General features: G+C 43.4%; 1 protein-coding gene across 4 annotated transcripts in view; it reads right to left on the bottom strand.

Moving 5' to 3' along the window:
- The window catches only part of rbfox1 (RNA binding fox-1 homolog 1), a 105461-nt gene that overhangs the window by 66470 nt on the left and 25083 nt on the right, over positions 1 to 13908 (bottom strand). For 3 of the 4 annotated variants that reach the window (XM_006807497.3, XM_006807499.3, XM_035915183.2), the window contains exons 2-6: positions 13626 to 13904; positions 9498 to 9638; positions 8748 to 8801; positions 6667 to 6759; positions 5397 to 5457 (exon numbers count right to left, since the gene is read on the bottom strand). In XM_006807497.3, the coding sequence (XP_006807560.2) occupies positions 5397 to 5457; positions 6667 to 6759; positions 8748 to 8801; positions 9498 to 9638; positions 13626 to 13904 (628 nt within the window). The remainder of the gene's footprint in view (positions 1 to 5396; positions 5458 to 6666; positions 6760 to 8747; positions 8802 to 9497; positions 9639 to 13625; positions 13905 to 13908) is intronic. The other variant, XM_006807498.3, reaches the window with a different exon arrangement.

Genomic DNA, 13908 nt, shown 5'->3' with positions numbered 1-13908 from the left:
ATGTCAGAAGTTGCTGTGTAGAACAGAGAGTGAACTGCAGCTATCTAAAGAAGTCCCACACTGTCACATGAAACCAAATAAATAAATAAAATCACAACAATACACTAAGTACATGTCCAGCTCCCTCTGAGAGTTTAGACCATTTGAGTTATTAAATTTTTATCCTTTTAGAATCTTTTTACATTGGTCTCTTTTAGACAATCTAAGTACCTTGTAATTGCATGTAATTTCAACATATTTTATCTTTACAATGTAACTAATATTTACCTGTAAATAATTAAAACAATGAAAGAATGAAATTAATACACTATAAGTAAATTTAAGTACTATGTAAGTCATTAAAAAAACCTAACTATATTTCGCCATCTTACATCAAAGTACTCTGTGCTTTTCGGGGTGTGGCACATATTATGGAGTGCCTTTACTGACTTCTGGGTATTTTACAGTGAAGTAAGTTTAAGCACAGTGTAACTAATTTAAAGTAATTAGTAAGTAATTTTAAGTGGAAGTGATTAAAACTACTTTTTAAGTACAGTAAATGTTATTTTTATATACTGCATAATTGCATGGTAATTTTCCATTATCCACTCAACTTTCCACTTTTTGGGGTGTGGGCCAAATTATGGAGTCCATAGATCAGGGGTCTGCGACCTTTAACACCCAAAGAGCCATTTGGACCCGGTTTCCACGCAAAAGAAAACTCTGGGAGCCGCAAATACTTTTTGACATCTAAAATGAAGATAACACTGTTTATATTGTTTTTTACCTTCAGGCTTTGTGTGAACAACTAAGGTGTGTTGCTTATGAAATCCATGAAGTGCTACAGAAAAAATTACATTTTATTTATGTAATTAACACATTTTGAACTCTTAAAGAAATATAACAAAAGGAAAGACGCTGAACTAAAATGATCCAGCAAACAAAAACTGCTGTGAGTCGCCCCCCTTATATCGCCTTTGTGCTTTTGAAGCCTTCACCTAACTTTTAAAAAAGTAACTGAAAAAAAGCACTATGCTGCTAAAAAAAATGAAAAATAGATATTTGCAAAATTCTGTCTAAATATGTATTTTACCTGGTTAATGTGTGTGGCGGGGCGTGGTCTGCAGCGCCGCTGCAGGGGAGGCGGACTCACCTGAGCAGGACCTGCAATCACGCCTCGCCACCTTAACGTCTGTGCTATATATGTTGTTGTGTTGTCGTGTGTCGGGCTGTGAGCTGAAAAGCTACAGCCGGCTGTGTGCGTACAGCAACCGTGTGTGAAAATTGGTCAATAAAGAGATGCTGAAAAGTGTGTTCATGCAAACATCGTCGGGTCTGCTGTGATATGTTTACAATGAGACTTCTGCTCCTGAACCTCTGCTCACAGCGTCTGCAGATCGGGGCTTTCATATTTACGCAGGACTGTAAGCTGTCATCTGTGAGGCGTGAGCGGTGTTTGTTGTTACCATAGTTCATGGAGGAGAACAGCTGCTGACATAATGTGGATCCGAAGATCCATAATTGGCCTACTTGGGGTTGAAAGTCTCGATAAATGTACGGTGTTTCGGCGGGTACACTGGCTTCCGCGAGTGTGACGCTTATTTTGAGCGATTAAAAAATAATAGAATATAATTTAATTTTTATATTTCAAAATCACAATAACCTTCCAATTTAGAACTACAAGTTAGAAAAAGAACTAACATTAATAAATTAAATTAGGGCCTCGAGGTGCCAGAGGAGACAGGTGTACGTGCTGTGACTGATGACTCTTTCTCTTCCCCTATTTATAGTGACGGCGGATACGTGTGGGGAGCGAGTGTGAGTGCGAATGGAGCTGCTCTCTGAGTCTGTGTCGTAACCCAAAAGCTGCTGAACAAGCAAAATAAACTCAGTTTAAAGTGTGTCAAACCCTGTGTGTGTCGGGTCCTTGCCACAAGTAGCTTCTTTGTTCTCAGCCTCCCTCCCCCTCTTCCAATCCACTCCCAGTGTCACAGTGGATCAGGTCAGGAGACAACTGAGGAAGCTTCGCCCCAGGAAGGCAGCAGGCCCAGACAAGGTGTGTCCTAGGATGAATGAGCTGAATGACTTCCGACCGGTGGCACTGACGTCACATCTTATGAAGACTCTAGAGCGGCTCTTCCTCAACCTCCTCCGACCACATGTACAACATGCCCAGGACCCACTACAGTTCACCTACAAGGCAGATGTTGGAGTGGAGGATGCCATCCTGTACCTCCTGCACAGAGCCCACTCACACCTGGACAAGGCAAAAGGCACGGTCAGGATCCTGTTTCTTGACTTTTCCAGTGCCTTCAATACAATCCAGCCCTGTCTGCTCCAGGAGAAAGTCAACAGGATGCAGGTGGACCCCTGCCTGGTCGCTTGGATCTCAAACTACCTCACCGACAAACCACAGTACGTCAGGCTGAAGGACATCAAACACTTTTAATGCTGTGGCGTGGGTGCGGACATGACAGCGGAGTGGGAGTGTCTGTGTCCCATTGTAAAACCACAGTAAACCGAATGTCAGAATAAAGAAGTGCTGTCACCACGTCCGTGTCTTGTACATGTGTAAAGGGTCCAACTTCACACTGGTACCGAAACCCTGGCGCGATGTCCCATCCCCAGCTCGATCCACCTGCCCAGCCACACGCCCAACCGCTGCAGATACTGGGCCAGATTATGATGGAGACGGCGGCGATGGCGGCGATGGCGGCGATGGCGACTCCTGCGACTCCTGCGACTCCCGCGACTCCTGCGACTCCCGCGACTCCAGCGACTCCCGCGACTCCTGCGATGCAGGACCAGCAGTTGGCGTTGCTGCGCCAGCAAACGGAGCAGCTGTTTGGGAATACGCCCCCCCCCCCCTCCGCTGTCAGTGACATTGCACCGGATAAGGGAGGGGGAGGACCCGCTGGTGTTTATTGAGACTTTCCAGGCCACGGCGTTGGCCTGCCACTGGCCGGAGGAAGTATGGACCGCTCGGCTGCTGCCACTTCTATCGGGCAAGGCTCCGACGGCGGCGCTGAGGACATGTGTTGGGCGGTACTGAACCGCTTGGGCCTCTCCCTGGAGGACTACCGCCGTCAATTCCAAGCCAGCAGGATGACGGGAGGTGAACGGCCGTTTGCGTGGGTTCGACAGCTGGAGGATGCGGCAGCGAGGTGGCTGCAGCCAGGCCCCTCGGCAGGGGAGGCTCAGCTGCTCAATCTGGTCGTCCTCTAGCAATTCGTGGGGGGCCTGCCGGAGGTGACGGCTCGTTGAGTCCGCTGCCACCGCCCGGCGGATCTGACAGCAGCGGTTATGCTGGCGGAGGACTATCGGGTGGCCAACCCGGGACCCACCCGAGAGGAGCCACGGTGCGGCCATGTTCCGATGCCCAGGCCGCCGGTGGTGGAGAAACAGAGGAGGGATGGCGGCCCTATTGGGACGGAGCCTGCAGCGGGGTGGAGCCCCAGGAACCCGTTCCGGCCTCTGCTTTCAGCCGGATCCCCAGCAGCAGCCGGTGTTGCCCCAGAGCCACCGGGAGCCGCACAGACCGGAGGCCGGACTGCTGGAAGTGTGGGCGGGCGGGGCACCTGCGCCGGGAGTGTCCGCTCATGGAGGTGGGGCAGGTGTTCCGTGTTACTGGCGCTCCAGCGCCTGCCCCCGGTCCGGGAGGGACGTACCGCGTACCGGTAATGTGCCAAGGGGGTATAGGCCATGCTTTGGTGGACACAGGCTGCACGCAGATCCACCAAAGTTTGTTTCGCCCCGGGGCATTGTTGGAGGCCGATTGGGTGGAGGTTAAATGTGTGCACGGGGACATTCACCGATATCCCGTGGTGTCACTGGTGTTAAAATTTAAGGGCAAAAAGCATAGAGTGAAGGCAGCGGTTAGCCCGCGCCAGTCGCATCCCCTGATTTTGGGCACAGAGCGGCTGGGGTTCCATAGTTTATTGGGGCAGTATGCGGGGGGGGGGGGGGGGGGGCAGCGGGGTCCTCCACAGAAGACCCTCCGCCTCCGGTAGCGTGCCCCAGGTGAGATTTCCATCTCGAGCAGTCTCGGGACGACACCCTACGCTCAGCCTATGACCAAGTGATGGAAATTGATGGTCAGTGGGAGCACCCTGCGGCCGCGCTGACTTACTCACACTTTCAATTGAGAAACGATAGGCTGTACCGAGTGAGCCGCAACACTCGCACTAACGAAATTCGTACCCAGTATTAAACTCAGTTCTTTGTATTCTTTTAACGGCAAAGAAAAACTCACGGCTCAAAGTGGTCAAACTCAAAAAATGATCTTTATTTTGCATTCCTGGGAATGGAGACTGAGCAGACAGAGACACCAGCTCAGGTCTGAAGCAGCAGCAGCCAGCCTGATATATATATACTTCCTCTAGACGTCACGCACACTTTAAGCTTTGATCAAACACTCTGCTTAGTTTCACTTTCTGTCTCCACCCAGCCGTACTTCTCTCATAGAGCACCATTTTGAGATGCAGCCTGGCGTGACGGTGCGTTCACGGCCGTCCAGGCTGCTGGAACATAAAAGACAAATTGTTCACTGGGAATTGAAGGAAATGCTGAGGTTGGGGGTAATAGAAGAGTTGCACAGCACTTGGTTTAGCCCCATTGTTCTTGTGGTGAAGAAGGATGGGTCTGTACGGTTCGGTGTCACGTTTTGATGCTTATCCCATGCCCCGGGTCGACGAGCTCCTGGACCGGTTGGGCACCGCTCGCTTTTTCACCACACTGGATTTAACCAAGCACTACTGGCAGATTCCCTTGTCTGCAGAGTCCAAGGAAAAAAACGGCCTTCTCCACTCCGTACAGGTTGTACCAATTCGTTACGCTTCTGTTCGGCTTGTTCGGAGCCCTGGCCTCAGTCTGGCGGTGGGGATGTGTGGCGTGGGTGTGGTCTCTGGCCGGCTGCAGAGAAGGGGTGATGGAGCGAGCTCCCGGGGCGGTGCAGGGGCGGGGTGAACAGGTGTGCTGGGATGTGAATGTGATTATGACTCTTTATATGTTGACAGTGACAGTCGGAGAGGAAGGAGAGTGGACGTGACAGAGGAGCGGGAGTGTCTGTGCCCCATTGTAAAACCACAGTAAACCGAATGTCAGAATAAAGAAGTGCTGTCACCACGTCCGTGTCTTGTACATGTGTAAAGGGTCTAGCTTCACAAATACATATTTGTTTATTAGTTGTTTTACCTTGCAATTATTCATGCTCAAATGCTTTACCCCTCCCCAAACCCCATACTGAAAATAAATACTAGGAGCTCCTTTGTGTGTGACTATGTTTCAGTTGTCTTTAGGGTAAGAAATATTTGACATCAAAGGGACATTTTCATCACAACATTATCCAAAAAGCCACATTAAATCCCCATTGCAATCGATTAATTTTGTAAACCAATTAAAAGTTCCATAAGCCATACCGTTTGCATATGGGCTGACAGTCTTCTTAGTTGTCATTACACGGGCTGTTGCATTGTTGACCTACAGCAGGTAAAGAGACAGAGCTTCATTAGGTGTTATACCTTTATATAATTATGGCGTTATTTTTGTGCCACTATTCTGAGCGCACGTAAAAAAAAATTGAGTGCATGTAAAAAAAAGTTTGCAGGTGCAGGTGTTGCATTTTGAGGAGAAATTTATTTTGAGCAAAGAAAAGCTAAATTTAAGTGAACAAAATTCATTGCTGCGTGCAAAATATGTATTTCAGTGTTTGCTATTATCCACACACACACACAACAGCAGCCCCTCTCGCTCAGATTTTTCATTTGCGCTTCTTCGCAATGTGTTGCTCGCGCTCTCAACATTTCTACCCGTGCGCGCTCAACTCTTTCTGTACACCGTTATATTTGTGCCACAAAACCAGCCAATCACAGAATTGGGTGCAAAAAAATCTGATTGGCTGTTTTGGTCTCCAATCAGCTTGCAATGACAAAATGCAATATCCCAGAATGCATTTCGTCCAAAACTCAAACAAGGCAATGGCGGAGGAACACAGAGTGGCAGAGTTTGAAATGTTACTCTGTCTGGGTCATAAAATAAACTTTAAAGATATTTTTATGCGAGAATGTTTCTGTGTAAACTTCAAATACCTGCTTGATTCATCAAGACATCACATATTTGCAAAAGTGCTCTAATGTTTTCGGAGATGCCTATAGTATAGTATAGTAATAGTACAATATATATATATATATATATATATATATATATATATATATATATATATATGTGTGTATATGTATATATTGTACTATTCTTAGTTAGCATATTGTCTGTCTTGTTAATGTTGGTTTATAATGGAGCACTGTGACAAAAAAATTATTTCCCCCAGGGATCAATAAAGTATTCTGATTCTGATTCTGATTCTGCTACTCACCACCGAGCTAACATTGTTAGCTGGCGTTAGCTGAGGTTAGTTCATAGACTGCAGACTGTTAGGCCATTTCTAAATACTCATGTACGTAGTATGTATGTATGTATGTAGGTTAAATTAAAGGGAATGATAAGGCTTGGATGACCTAACTAGTTTGTATCTTTAGAAATATGGCAAAGAGATAAGTGGGATAGATTGCTGAATGCTTAGACACAAACACACCCAGATAAATAGACCAACAGGTATATCGAGACAAACACAAAAAGGGTGACAGTGAGAAGGAAGAAATCCAGAAGAAAGAAATACTTGAGAAGATGCACCTCTATTTTACGACCTTCTACCACGGTGCCGTGTAATTTCTCTTTTGCCCTGTCTGCATCCACGCAATGCTCGAATGTTACAAAACCAAAACCCTGTGTGCAGAACGGAAAGAAACAAGAACAACATGCATATTATTTGGTAAATATAACATAATAAAGAACAGCTTCAGTCAATAGGAGCACTGTCAATGATGCAATATCCTATTTCTACAAACCAAACTCCAAAAATGACGTTGTGTAATATTTATTCATAACAGAACACAGCAAACATGTCAAACGTTTAAACTGAGAAAACATTTTAAATAAAAGTATTGTCTGACTTTTAATTTGAATTCAATGGCATCAACATATGTCAAAGTCTGACCACTGTGCAGCTTCCTCTCTTCATTTAGATTTGTCTGCCCACCGAACACTTTGCCTCAGTTGATTTTAAACCGTGCAGAGATGACAGCAGCCTTTCTGGATCACGCTCACTTACTGGCTTCTTCTTTGCATGACAGTTTTTACTTGCACAATAAATTGTGTTTACGCACAGTGATTTCTGGAAGTGTTCCTGAGCCCATGCAGTGATTTCCATGACATAATCATGCAGTGCTGCCCGAGGACTCAAAGATCACAGGCAGCCAGGAAACAATGAGATATTTGTCGAGATTCTCTTTTTTGTTAGTTTGAAAATATTTACATGTGTTCTATGTTCTATTGTAAATAAAACATGATTCAATGACATTTGAAAAACATTGCATTCTGTTTTTATTTACATTTTACTCAGTGTCCCAGTATTTTGGAACTGGGTTTATTAGAGGAAGAATATGGTGTCATCTACAATGCTTCAATTGATGTAGGTTTGGTTTATAATGAATAGCTGAGTAAGTCATATCAAAATGCTGGAGGGAAAATTTATTTTTGCATTGCAATAGTCATACAAAAGTAATACAATACCAGAAAAAAGACACAAAAGACAGAGAATGGCATAGAATCTATTAAATCTCACTGATCTTCCTCTTTAAAAGGAAGTATAATAATCTGACCCAGTGCAAATAAAGGAGGATATTTTGATATACCAGTATTGATCTATTGTGACTCCAAGGTTAAGGTCAATAAGGTGGTGTATAACTGACTGCAGATATTTTACTGTGCTTGTTTGTTTGGGTATTTTAGAACCTGCCTTACTTACATCTGCTGACAACTTTAATGAAGATATAAATTTCCTTTTCCAGCAGGACTTGAGTTTTTACTACCAAATGGTTTCTTGACCATGTTGTTACTGTGCTTGAGAATCTACAGGGATATTGTCAAGAACAAGATAAGAGACATCCAATCGACAAATAAGAAGAACTGAAGGCCACTGCTGAGGCTTGAATTTCAACAACACTGATCATCTTCATAAGACCAAGTATTGAGTGTATAAGTGAACATATTTCAGTTACATATTTCTCTGTTGTAAATACGTTGTTTTTTATTGGTCTTAACAAATATACTAATAATTGCATGTACTGGATTTGTGATGTTTACAAGCTTACACCATAAATATTAAAATTAAAAATTAAAAGGGCTTAAAATAATTCACTTTGTGCCGAATGGATATAGAATATAAAGTTGTGATTTAAATAATGAAAAAACATTCAGATGCACATGATAGTCGATTGCATTGAATCAGTAGCAATTCTTTCGATGTTTCGTTTTGTGTTTCTTGTCTTATTAAATGTACATAAAATTAGAATCAGCAGAATCAGTTTTATCCCCAGAGAGCTCGTCCACAAGACTTTAGAAAAGTGGGGCAATCAAGTAAGGTCTTTTCTTATATGTAGCACTCAGCAGTAAATTCTGAAAATTCACATTTTATTCATGTAAAGGCCACACTGGCTCCCACTCACTGTGATTTCACAAGACTAATTTGACATTTTCACAAGGATTTAATTTGATGTCAAACTAACTTTGCCAGACATGGCTATTACTATCATTGTTGGGGAAGTACAATCCATTTATATCCAGGTTCTTCCAAGCTGAGAAAGCTAAGAGGATTATTTTGAAGCAGAGATTATTGATGCTTATTACCTAAAGATGAACAAAAATGTATGTACCTTAGAACCGCGTTCGTTGAAGATGATTTCCACGTCTAAAATTTTGCCAAATTGCTGTGAAAAAATATAAAAGAAATTCTGAGTGTGTGTGTCTCTGTCTGTGTTTAACCTTTTTTTAATTAAATTATGAAATAAAAAATTTACAGCTTTTTTGACTTTCCTGTTTTGCAAACATATTACCTCCTAACATCCACCCAGTTATGACATTTTTCAGCTTGACTGGCAGATGTTTAGTGGTAATGCAGTAACTGGCCAATTACTGGGTTGATTATGTGTTTTTTTTTGTTACTCACAAAAAGATAATGGTTTAAAAAAATGTCTTGATGCGTGCTCAATCATCCAGGTAAGTAAATCCCCAAAAATTGATTCTGTTCATCTGGACGTAGCGTTTTCACACTGCGACACAAAAACAGCGTTTTCAAATGTATCCACTTTGGAGAGTGTTTTCAAAACACTGCATTTTCCTCGACCAAAAACGTTGTCTCAGTGTGGACGGAAAGCCAAAACAGAGAGAAAAAGATTGAGAAAGATTGAAAAAGAGTGTTTTCAAACAAAAGTATGTTAGTGTGGACATAAGATTGGGGAAACCTGCAGTCAGCTGAGACTGAAGAAGTCACCTGGATGAGTGACGAAACGTTTCTTCCACTGAAAACGTCCAGATGAACAGAATCAACGTTTGGGAGTTTAAAAAATGTTGAAAACTTTGGGCAGCTCAAATTTTCGAGGATAATTACATCACACCATACTTACCCCAAACATTTGCCTGAGGTCTGGGTCTCTGAACCTGAAGGGGATGTTGGAGACATGAAGTCTCTTTGGTTGGGCCTTGTTGTGTGTGCTTTCAGGTACCAACTCTGTGGATGGACAACTGTCTGTTTGATCTTCTGTTTGCTGAAAAATATAAATAAAAGGACACTACTGAGCAACTATAAATGTACATTTTTAAAATGATAAAAAAATTATAATTTACAGTATCAACACTAAAAACTAACCTTTTTTCATGAAGAGGGAGTTAAACACAATTCATGCCCTTGTTTGCTGTTTTTGATGCATATACAAATAGTATGAGAACAACGACCAGTTTTGCTGTTTCAAAAGTCTCTTTCACTTTGGCACAACGATCTGTATCGTCTGTGTTTCTCACTTTTACCCTAATCAGATCACTCAGTGAGCCTTCCTGTCCTCTGCATGGAATAACTGTCATCCTGGAAGAAATGCTGTTGCTAGCAATGCAATCATTTAAAAAACAAGAATGTGTGTGTGTTTGCTCTAACATTTTGTAACGTGCCTTGACAAGGAAGGTAAGCTAAAAGACACAATGTGGAAGCGAACCAGAGGTTAATAATAAGTAATGATTAAATGCAGGGTGGTGTATAAACACATATTGCCTGCATTTGTATAGCGCTTTACTCAGTCACTAAGGACCCCAAAGCGCTTCACACTACATCCAGTCATCCACGCATCCACACACTGGTGATGGCAGCTACATTGTAGCCACAGCTGCCCTGGGGCGCACTGACAGAGGCGAGACTGCCGGACACTGGTGCCACCGGGCCCAGGGGGGTTAGCATCTTGCTAAAAGGACACTACTGAGCGATACTACTGACTCCATGTAGCCAGGAGGCAGCCTGGGATCGGACCACCGACCTTCTGATTAGTGGCTGACCTGCTCTGCCACCTGAGCTACAGCCACACACATAGTGGGTGGGGAAAAAAGGTGAGTGACAAAGTGCATTATGGGAAGCCCCCAGCAGCCCAGGCCTTTTGCAATAAAATTAAGGGGGAATTTAGGGTCATCTGGTCTAGCCCTAAATATATGCTTTAAAAATAAAAGTTTTAAATCTAATCTTAAAAGTATACAGAGGGTGTCTGCATCCCGAATCCAATCTTTTAATTATCTTAGGAACTACACGTAAGCCAGCAGTTTGATAGCAAAGTGCTCTGTTGGGGTGATATGGTATTATGGGGAGGTGGAGGTATGCACTGGAAAGAAGACATAATAGATGTGTGTGAGGGAATGAGAGGGAGACAGGTCTGAGGGTCAACATGCAAGGAGAACAGATATACCAACCATCCAAAGCCAAGAACAGCGCACAAGAGAGGTAAAGAAAAGAGTTCAGGCAGTGTCATGAACTGGCTGTGTGGAGGTAGATGAGGACCCAAACGCAAGCTCACGGAGGCAGGAGTGAACTCAAAACACAGCTTTATTGCTGGAGAGAAAAACCATACGAACTAAACTGGAAACTATAACATATTATACGGAGAAACACACGGCCATGGATGAGGGAGACGCGGACATAAATACACAGAGGGTCAACGAGGGAACTGGGAGCACACGGGGAACACAGCTGACACAGATAATCGTAACGAGACACGGCGGGAGTGAACGCAACATGACGCATACTGACGGGAGACTGTCAAAGTAAAACAGGAAGTACACAGAGGTTCAGATAGGAGGAGAGAGAGAGGGCACAGACATAACGGGCTGGGGAAAACATTGAATGAAACACAAGGAGGGGAGACGAGGGCTCACAGATACACAGAGGGGCACACAGGAGGTAAAAGTCACAAGGGGAAGTCAAGGAACAACTTAACAGAGCAATCTAGAAACCAGGGCATAAATAAAGAACAAGAAACACAAAAACTAAGAATACTGGGCCAACATGGCCCAGGATCATGACAGGCAGGGTGGAGTGGGTGGAGACAAATGTCAGGGGTGATGTGTGACTAAAGGATAGAGCAAGAGTGAAAGCAAAGGTTTACAAGATGATTTGAGACCTGAGGTGCAGCTATGGGATTATATTTAAGTCTTAACAAAAAAATAATCCGAGCAAATTCATTCATTCAATTAAATTTTGCATGCTTAGAACTTGGCAGCCGGGCACACAAAGAAGCACCCGTGCACTCGCAAGTGTCTGCTTTACACGTGCTGCTACAGTTTTACAAAACGAAAAGGGTTGCAAAGTAATTTCCAGTGATGGGAATAACGCCATTACAAGTAATGGCATTACAAGTAATGGCATTACTTGTAATGGCATTACTAACGGCGTTACTCGTAACGAGTAATCTAATTAATGTTCAGCTTACCGCATCATATATCATTTGCACGGTAGCTGTCTACGTAAGTAATCTGGGCGCTACGGCTTTAAGCAGCTGCGCGCTCCCGCGGACGGTGATCACTTTTTGGCACAACACCTGGAGCTAAGGGGCCAAAATGAGTGCTGCTGTTTGACTGAGAAAGAATAAAGTAGTCGTGGTAACCCAATCACATGACCACTTTAAGATGACAAAGCAACAAGGTGATATATGCCAGTTTTTACAGTAAATTGTGTTGATAGGCCACGTAAAACCAGAGTCATGATAAACAAGATATACGCAGCGTTTTTTCCTCAATAGTTTCGTCACTTTTACTGTCTAAGGACAGCGCAGCGAGACCTCTCTGCTTATGAGCAAAAAATAAACAAAACAAAAAACTCCCTTTTCGTGTTGGTGGAAAAGTGTACCATGTCCACCAATCAAAAATGATATGGCAACATGACATCTGGATGTTTAGGAAGAGAGAGAGAGCGAGTTTTGAGATGTGAGAGATTTGTGACGTTTAGCGTGTTTGGAGTGTGTAGTTAATGTGTTGTCTTCTGTAGTTAGTGTGTAGTTAGTGTGTAGTGTTGTGGATAGTTTTGTGTTGTGTGTCAGAACAATGAGGCGACTGCTGTCTCCAGGTAGAAACAGCAGTGACACACCTGCTGCTGTCAGACCTGCAGGTATCAGGCTGTGATGTTTCCTTTATAGTGGACAGAAATATTTGGAGTGGCACAAATAATTTGTGGCATCTTATTGAAGAACAGCTGATTGTTCTGTAAATAGTTGTAGTTATTAAAAAAGAGGGTAAAAGGTAAATGGCTGCAAATAACTTTGTTGTTTGCAAAACTTGTGCATATGATTTTAAACTTGACAACTTATATTTGCATTTAAAGTTATGAAATATGATCATTAAACATGTTTGTGGTTGTTACAGTAAAAAATATAATTTTTTCTACTCTGATTTTATGTTTTTTGTCTGATTTTAGATCAATTGTGTTAATACAGTTTGTCAAAATGAAAACATAACTGTAAATTCAGACACGTGAGGTTGTGCTGATGAGAATGAGACCAAACAAGGCAAAGAAAATAGTTTTTAAAGGTGAAATGTGGAGGAAACATCAAAAGTAGTTAAAATGGGCAATTATACTCTGGACCCCAGAGGGTTAAACTTTTTTTTAACCCTCTGGGCAATAGTTACTTTTCAAGTAATGAATTACTTTTAGAATCTTGTAACTCAGTTACTAACTCGGTTACTTTTTTGAAGAAGTAACTAGTAACTATAATTAATTACTTTTCCAAAGTAACTTGCCCAGCACGTGCATTTCTCTCTCTCTGGTTCTTTTCTTGCTCGCTTCACCTTCTCTCTCTCTCTTTCCGCTGCACTCGCTCCTTGTATCATGTGACTGGGGTGATCAGGAACCCACCTGCATATTGATTACAGGTGTCTGTCTGTATAAAGGGAAGCGTTTCTTTTGTTGGTTCATTCTTCCTGAGCTCCTGGCGCAACACAGCAGTAAATGCTGGCCTATTGTTTACTTTACCGAGACGATCGGGTCGTGTGACTGCTACAGGCAGGCTTCCTAATGACCTCTGATTTCTCTCAGAAGTAGGTAACTAGTAGTAATACTTCTGCGGCCCGCTACAGCGCGGCTGTTTCTCTTTTCTTTACTCCAGCCGTGGTGGAGAGACGCGTTTGAGTTGCGTCCACCGTGCAGTATAGTATATACAGTATATATATCTTTTATAACCCCGCCGACCACTTGGTCACATGAACAAACACCTTCTCTGAAGACTTACTGTGGCTGTGCCAGTTACTGTCTGACTGACAGAGTCTGATCCACTGTGCTCATTGTGGTTCTGGGAGGACTGGTACATATGGAGTGGACAGTCACTGATGGACCCCTGGACCCCAGTGTAGTCCTGTGGTGCTGCTGGGTTCTGGTGTGGGTGTTGATGTGGATCGGCATGTGAAGCTGTAAAGTCAGCTGGAATGGTCTGGGGTGTGGGAGCAAATGGGGCTGATGGGAACGCCTGGGCCATGGACGGGTCTGGGGGAGCTGGTAAGTCCTGGTTAGCCTGT

This window comes from Neolamprologus brichardi, unplaced genomic scaffold, assembly GCF_056152115.1.
Source record: "Neolamprologus brichardi isolate AB-2024 unplaced genomic scaffold, ASM5615211v1 NODE_ptg000031l+_length_7269946_cov_1, whole genome shotgun sequence".
NCBI classification, from domain to species: domain Eukaryota; kingdom Metazoa; phylum Chordata; class Actinopteri; order Cichliformes; family Cichlidae; genus Neolamprologus; species Neolamprologus brichardi.
This window is presented reverse-complemented; position numbering and strand designations above follow the sequence as displayed.